The sequence below is a fragment of the Prenolepis imparis genome, unplaced genomic scaffold (assembly GCF_030444845.1).
Source record: "Prenolepis imparis isolate NDT839.2.m4 unplaced genomic scaffold, iyPreImpa1.0 SCAF_9, whole genome shotgun sequence".
NCBI classification, from domain to species: domain Eukaryota; kingdom Metazoa; phylum Arthropoda; class Insecta; order Hymenoptera; family Formicidae; genus Prenolepis; species Prenolepis imparis.
Window position 1 is genome coordinate 16,254,121 of NW_028141167.1, and position 8,511 is coordinate 16,262,631.

General features: G+C 41.0%; 1 protein-coding gene across 1 annotated transcript in view; it reads right to left on the reverse strand.

Moving 5' to 3' along the window:
• The window catches only part of LOC145940178 (proto-oncogene tyrosine-protein kinase ROS-like), a 14,482-nt gene extending 8,711 nt beyond the window's left edge, over positions 1 to 5,771 (reverse strand). The window contains exons 1-2 of the mRNA XM_083045094.1: positions 5,529 to 5,771; positions 2,631 to 2,690 (exon numbers count right to left, since the gene is read on the reverse strand). Of these exons, the coding sequence (XP_082901220.1) occupies positions 2,631 to 2,690; positions 5,529 to 5,771 (303 nt within the window). The remainder of the gene's footprint in view (positions 1 to 2,630; positions 2,691 to 5,528) is intronic.
• Between the last annotated feature and the right edge of the window lie 2,740 nt (positions 5,772 to 8,511).

An 8,511-nucleotide genomic window follows, 5' to 3' on the forward strand; every position in this document is an offset into this window, starting at 1 on the left:
AAAGCAGTGGATCAACGCAGAGTACTCGGACGCATCTCGACGATATCTTCGGGGAAAATTTTTTTCTCGCCGGAGCGTGCAGTTCGTTCACAAACTGCCGTATCTCCAAACTATGTTGCTTCTTTGCTTCATCGGTTTTCCCGATCGCCGTTTGTTGTTCGTTTTATCATTCATTTCCTGTTGTCATTCTTCAATAGCCGTTCTTTATCGTCCGCTACCATAAGATAGTAGTTCTTGATCCTTTCGAAGCCGTTTCTGACCCGTTCAAAGCCGTTTCTGAGCCGTTCGTAGTCGTTTCTGACCCGTTCAAAGTCGTTTATGAGCCGTTCGTAGTCGTTTCTGACCCGTTCAAAGCCGTTTCTGAGCCGTTCGTAGTCGTTTCTGACCCGTTCAAAGCCGTTTCTGAGCCGTTCGTAGTCGTTTCTGACCCGTTCAAAGCCGTTTATGAGCTGTTCGTAGTCGTTTCTGACCCGTTCAAAGCCGTTTCTTACCCGTTCGTAGTCGTTCTTGAGCCGTTCTTTGCCGTTTCTGACCCGTTCAAAGCTGTTTCTGAGTCGTTCTTGACCCGTTCGTTGCCGTTCTTTGCCGTTTCTGACCCGTTCAAAGCCGTTTCTGAGCCGTTTCTGAGCCGTTCGTAGTCGTTTCTGACCCGTTCAAAGCCGTTTCTGACTCGTTCGAAGCCGTTTCTGACCCGTTCGTAGTCGTTTCTGAGTTAGCGTTACAGACTGCGATAAACGAGCGATAAACGTTAAAAATATTAAAGATACTTTTATTAATGGTAATGATATAATGATATCTTTAGATGTTAATTCATTATTCACAAATATTCCTAAAGAGTTGGTTTTAAATGCCGTTAAAAAACGTTGGATTGACATTGCTAAGAACACAAATTTCAATTTAGCTCAATTTTTACATGCAATAGAATTGATTTTAGATTCAACTAGTTTCAGCTTCAATGGTCAGTTTTATGAACAAATATTTGGCAGCCCGATGGGTTCTCTTTTATCACCTATCATAGCAGATATTGTGATGGATGATTTGGAGACACAATGTTTAAGTTTGTTAAGTTTCACTGTCCCCATATATTATAGATATGTAGACGACGTTTTTGCTATATTGCCACGTACAAAAATAGATGAGATATTAATGACTTTTAATAATTACCACCAACGCTTGAATTTCACATATGAAATTGAAGTCAGTTCTTCCATTAATTTCCTAAATACAACGATCATTCGTTCAGACAATAGACTCATTACTAATTGGTACAGGAAACCTACATGTTCTGGAAGATATATAAACTTTTTTTTTCTAACCACCCTTTAAAATATAAAATTAATACTATTTATAATCTGGTTGATCATGTCATTCTACTATCCAATGACATTTTCCATCATAAAAACATTGAGATGGTGAATGATATCTTACTTAATAATTGTTTAACCTAAACACATCATCAAACGACATATACAAAAAAGAATTAATGTATTAAAAATTCGTAATTACATTAATGATTGTGATATGAATCGTGGACAATCTGACAGAACATCTTTTATTTCATTGCCATATGCTAAAGATGTGAGTTATGATCTATATCGTGTTATGCGTGGCATGGGCTTCAACGTCTATAAAATAACCAAAAAAAAGCTAAATACATTGATTAAACGTGGTAAAGATAGTTTACATAATGATCAGAGAACTAATGTTGTATATAAATTAGATTGCAAAAACTGTAATGCGTTATATATCGGCCAAACAAAAAGGCGCTTACGTACTCGAGTGAAAGAGCATTTTAACAATATAAAATTGCATGAAACCAATCATTCCGTTATAAGTAAACATAAGTTGGAATTCGGACATGAATTTGATTTGGACAAAACCTAATATATTATATAATGAGAAATATGTGAAAAAGAGAGAAATCGCGGAAATGTTGTATATTAAAAATTCAATAATATAATCAACCTACAAAAGGACACAGATAGCTTAAATAAAATCTTAAATGACAAAATAATAAAGGTCGTTTAGCTTGGTTTCCTATTTTTATATTTCAGTCACTGATAAAGTTTCATACTCATACAATGTTTCTCTCTCTTTAAAATTCAACAAGATGTTAATGATTTGTTTTAACTTAAATTTGTGAAGTGTTTCAATAAGAACGTATGTACTCAAAATTTTATAGCAAATCCATTTATGTATATTACTGTTTTTTGTATTCAAACCGTTTTTTTTTAAATTAATTATTATTTCAGTTTATACTTGAAAAGGACCACAACCATATGGTCGAAGCGTTGTAACTTCTATTAAATAAACAAATTTTGGCTAGTTTGGTCGATTAATTTACAACTACCCCTTTGATTATTGTACTAGCGATATAAAAACAACTTAAAAAATTTAAAATTTTTATTAATTATTTTATTATTTTAATAATTTGTAAAATTAAAAAGAGATACTCACTAGATCCATAATTCCTCCCTGACAGGTTCGGGAGGATATGATTCCTCGCCGAACAATTTTCTGAGGCAGAAGACGTCATCTCACCAGTAATCCTGTGCCCATTCCACGATCCCCTCCGCGTCGTCCCATAGCTCGGCCAATTCCCGCCGATCGCACCACCGATAATTTCGTACTTGTTCCATGTGCCGAAGATTAAGGTATCCACCGATTTGGACGGATTCCTCGGTTATCTTCTGAAAATCGACAAATATATTTAGTAGATAATATTAATAAACAAATTTATTATATAATAATAAAAACTTATCGACATTGTGAATATAAGGAACAGAGTCCTCAATAAATTTTCTAGCAGGTGGGTCTTCCAAGATATTATGTCTATTATTTCATGAAGTTCTAAGGACATTCTTGTTAAAAAAAAATTTGGGCCCAAAATGTCTCCCGATCCAAAAGGCATTTTGCACTGCACTTAATAACTTAGCTCGACGACACTTAGCGATACTTAGCTCGGCGACTGCTTTAAACTTTGTGATGAACATCGCAGAGACAGATCCTCTCTCCATAAGCTTCAGCCCCATCCCTTCAGATAAATCGTAGTAATAAATATCTGTTTATAAATTCGAGCGGTTGGACATCAGCGCTCACCGTAATGCTATACGCCATACGCTGTTTTGTTTATACCTGCGGAAAGGACCATGAGAACGCTTAGAAGAGAGAGAGCGTGAGGCGTTTACGAGAGATAACGGGAGGCGTTCATGAGAGAGCGTGAGGTATACGAAAGAGAGAGAGATAGCGCGAGGCTAGGGACCGTGAGAGAGATAGCGCGAGAGAGATGTCACACAGTGGTGCCATATACGTGAATCACGGAAAAAATTATATAATTTATTAATTTTTAGAGATCGGGCTTTTTTGATGATTTTAATAGTTTTCAATTGCACACATATCAATATTGTTATATTAGAAGAAATAAAACATCAATATAGATCTCATAAAAATTAGTTATATAATATATTTTTATTTAATTAGTGATGACCAATCTAAAACGCGTGTTCAAAACAAAAAAAAATATATATATTTTATAACAAAAGAGGTATTTTATAATATCTTTGAACTGAGCCTACTAGCCCCGGTCTCCTCTAGTCTTCTCGTTATGCATTTATATTCAAATAAAACAAATATAAACATTTTTCCATTTTTATTATAAATATATATATAATCGCACTAAATCGCAGTTGTAATTAATTGCATACGATGATATAGTATGATTTTAAATTTATATAAATTTCTGATTGAAGGGAAATGTAGATAAATGGTGAGATTTATTCAATGATCAAGATTAGTAAGGGGATTTACGATTTTATAATATTATTCTTTGCATAAAAAAAAAAATCCGATTTAAGAATGAAATAAATACGCTTTTATAAAGTTATTATGTCAAATTTGTGAATTCCGTACAATAATTTTCAATGTAAGATCTTCAAAAATTGTAGGAATATATGGAATAAAAGCATAAGAATTTCATATTCGATGATACTTTAAAATTTTCTTCGGAATGACTCTAATGATGTCCACAGTTTTATAAGCGTTAGACCGCTAACAATGCGAGTTCATACGATTAACAACGTCAAACTCATAAGTCTCGAATCTTCAAATGTATGCATGATGATGATCGAATCGACGTTACACCGTATGTTCGATCTCGATCCATGCATTGATGTATCTTTTGATCGATTGGTTAAAATTACCGAGACAGTCGATGTTAAATTTACACAATTTTCAAATATCGCGTCTAATGTAACGGATAATAAAAAAGTACCAAATATAATACGCGCTAGCGACGCCTTCACTAAGCATCAGCTCATCGATTGCGAGGTGGTAGCTTTAGTTTTTACTCCATAATATGCATGAAAAAAAAAATGTAAAAGAGAGAAGAATAAAGAGATTTTAAGTTTAAATTATGATGTAATTTCTTTGCACGCATTTCCAATCCGCACTCTCTCCCACCCGTAAACAGTTCCCTAGCTCTCATACGAAGCTTGTAGCGGTCCTTGCGGGGGATAACGTCATGCGGGGAAGGGGAACGTGATGCTAGGGATCGCGAAAGAGGTAGCGCGAGAGAAGATAGAGATAGCGCGAGGCGAACGTGAAGGAGAGAGATGTTGCGGCGAGGTACATGAAAGAGAGATAGCGCGAGGTTTGGGACTGCGAGAGAGGTAGCGCTTAGGAGACAATGAGAGAGCGCGAGGTGAACGCGAGAGAAAGAGAGGGCGTGAGGCGAACGTGAAGGAGAGAGATGTTGCGGCGAGGTATATGAAAGAGAGATAGCGCGAGGTTAGGGACTGCGAGAGAGCGCTTAGGAGAGCGTGAGGTGTTCGCAAGAGAGAATTTTTTTTCTATTAATAATAATTTTTATTCATAAAATGTGTGTGTGTGTGTGTGTGTGTGATTAAAAATATAGAAGCATGTAAAATTTAAAAATAGATATAATATAAAAGAATATAAAAGAATACAATAAAATGTAAATATAAATTAATATAAAAGAAAATTAAGAATATTTTTATCGGCTCTCAATATCAAAGATATAAGTATGAAATTGAATGGATAAAAGAAAATATAAAATAAAAATGAAAATATATGAATAAAAATTAATATAAAATATAAAATATAAAATTAAAAAAAAATGCTAGCGGCAACGGCAGCTGTGAGGTGGTCGGGCGATGGAGGTGGTTACAGTGACTGCAGCGATGACTGGTGAGGTAGTAGAGTGGAGGCTGCGTCTTATACTGAAAATAGAAACAGTGAATTTTACTTTTGTTTTTTCAAATTTTTAATTTATTATAAATATAAAACGGATACTTACAATGATTACAAAGTGGACACATGTTCCGCGTGAACATCAGATGCAGCGGAGCGTGACAATCGCTGCACCACTCTTCTATAATCACTTCATAAGAAGTGGTACAATGCACGCGTATGGCACAAATGTTTACAAATAGTTCCGCATTTCGTACTACACAAGCAGTGCATAATTTAATATAATCTTCAGATATATAATATGAATATATAGCGCACACCCTCGTTACAACATTTATGTTGCTGATTACAGGCACTCCCAATAATTGTTCAATTATATCCAAGTCCCCGCCGTGCTCGCTATTATAATCGGAGTCTGTTGATTCACTCACTATGTCATTTTCTTCTCTATCACTATCTTCCGCAATATCTATAATATCTACATCAATATCACTATCTTCCGCGATATCTATAATTTCTATGTCATTATTACTATCCTCAGTCATAATAATATCTTCATCCATTTCTTTTACTCTGATCTGTGCTATACGAATGCTAAAGACTGTTTGATGCGGAGACAGACTCTCTCCATAAGTTTCAACCCCCATTCCTCTCAAAATTATCGCAATTCTTCCTTAAAAATATTAAGGAAGATGTTTCGCTCTCGTTTACGACCGATTTTCTGCGAGGGTACAAAGCTGCCGAACGTTGGCGCCGATACGTTGCATTCTTCCTTAAAAAAAAATTTTTTTTTAAATATTAAAGAAGATGTTTCGCTCTCGTTTATGGGAGATTTTCCGCGAGAGTACAAAGCTGCCGAACGTCAACACTTTTACATTTGCACCTATAAATAACGTTTAGACATGTTCGTCGCAGCGTCGGCCCTAAAATCTTCATTTCTTTCCATAATATCCTAATGATTTTATGGACATAAAATGAAAAAAAAACATAGTTTTATGGATTCTAGAACGCTCCGTTGACAAGTTCGAGCAGCCGGACATCGGCGCTTCCGTAATAAAATTATACTAACGAGGGTACAAAATTGTCGATCATCGGCGTTTGTTCTATACCTGTTGGGAAAATGTCTAAGATCCCTCATAAAAAAGTCGTAAAGATACCATCTACAAATATTGCACTCAGAAAACTCCCCCTCCTTTGTCGAAACATCCCCTCCACCCGCGTGACGTCAGCCACGGCGCCACCGAGATTCCACCCGCCCCGCATGACGTCAGCCCCCGCGTCACCGAGATCCCCCCCGCCCCGTATGACGTCAGCCCCCGCGCATAGAGATACCCCCGCACCCCCCCCCTCCACGGAACCCCATGGGTTAGAACTCTTTTAATATATCTACTAGACGCTATATAGAGTTCTAAGTATACATATATTTTATAAAAGCAATAAAAAATTAATTTACAAATTTATCCTTTTTTTTTTTTTTTTTTTTTTAGCGTCTGGAAAATGCGCAACCGCATACCCACCCGCCGCGGGGGAGACAAGGTGGGTTATGTGGGGCTGGGGGTACAAGCAAGCCCCGACCCACTAAAAACCAGACGGCGACACTCGGCCTTACGAGTCGCTCCCGGGAACTGCTTGAGCATTACATCCGAGAACGACTCAGGCTGCGCGGTTGTTTCGCGCCCTTCTCGCGAGGAGGGAGACATAGGTTGTCTCACTCCTCGTGAGGAGAGGTGGGTGTCGCGCCACACTCTCCTCCTCACGGGGGACTGCGTGCAATGACCCACAAGTCCCCCGACTTGTGGCTCTGCAGTCCCCGTAAATCCCCCTTGACTGGGGGATTTAACTCCATCCTCTATGCTAGGGATGGTGATCCACGAGACCGACTACGCGTCGGTCTCCATAGCCTCCGCCTCTTTCCTCACGCTGGCCGGTTTCTTCCGGCCAGAGGACGATGCTGATGACCCGGCAGGAACTCGTTTCGCCACGAGTGTACCGGGCTTTTCCGCAGGGGCCAAAATTTCAGCTCTCCCCGCTTTCGCCTTCTTGATCGCTTGCTTTGACGGTACGGCCTTGGCCATCCTCTCCGCGAGCGGCATGTCCTCTTTCCTCCTCGAGGGTGGCCTGGGCTTACACCCTCTGCCACCCAGTGGGTGTCCGGCTGGCATACCCAAGTCTGCGCAAGCCAGGCACTTGGGTTGCGCCGAACATTCCTTTGCGCTGTGACCGAGCTCTCCGCACCGATAACAAGCGGTGCTACGGTCAACGGCTGCCTTGCACCGGGCCCGAACATGTCCATGTCCGAGGCACCGGTAGCAAAATATGGGTCGAGCTTTCAGGGTCTCCACCCTCACCCTACTCCACCCTATCTGCAGCTTCCCCACTCTGGCTATTTTATTAGCCGCAGATACCGGGCAGCTGACCCAGGCTGAACCCGGTCCGTTGCCAGCGTTGCGCCGTATCTCCCCCACGCGGATAAACTCCTCCAGGCAACCCGTCTCCGCGGAAATTGCCGAGGAGATATCTTTGGAGGTGGTGGCCACGTCGAGACCCCTGACCCTTAACTCCGCGGTCTTCTGGGGCTGCGTGACCCTCACCTCCTCCTTCTCCTTAAAGAGCTCCCTCATTCGCTCGGGCAACTGCCGGGCTTTTGAGAGACGCTCTTTGCCGGGGATCTCGATCACGAGTCTCCCCATCATCGACGGTCTGCACCTTGACTCGACGATGCCGAGGTCTTGGAGGAAGATTTTCTCCCTCGCCTCGCCCATCACCCGGGCGTAGGACAGACCGGTGCCCCCTCCGTCCGCAATCGTGACCGTTACGGCCGCGGTTGCGGGAGCTCTCGGGCCCTTCTTCTTTTTCCTCCTCGACGTCTTGCGGCGCTTCTTGCTAGGCTTCGCCGCTTGTCCAGCTCCCGTCTGCCCACCGACTTGCGGAACCGCAGACCTCTTGGTCGTCTATGGTTGCCGTTTATCGGTATTCACAGACTTCCTACCGACGACGTTGGACCATAAGTCCTTCGTAGCCTTTTCCCCCCCCGGAAACATTCCCCACCACAAGAGATCCCCCCCCCTCTTCGACGAAGACGATGAGCTCCCAGCGGAGTTTCCCCCCCGTGCAACCCCAATTGAAGAAGGTTTATTCTTCTCCTGGAGTTGTAGCTTCTTCCGAAGCTCCCTATTCTCGTTGCGGCATTCGCGCATCGCCGAGATCGAGGAGTCCAAAACCCCCGCCATCTCGGTCCGCGTATTGTCGAGTTCCTCCTTCAGCTCCCTGTTCCTCTCCACGAGAGCTTCGACTTCATCCAGA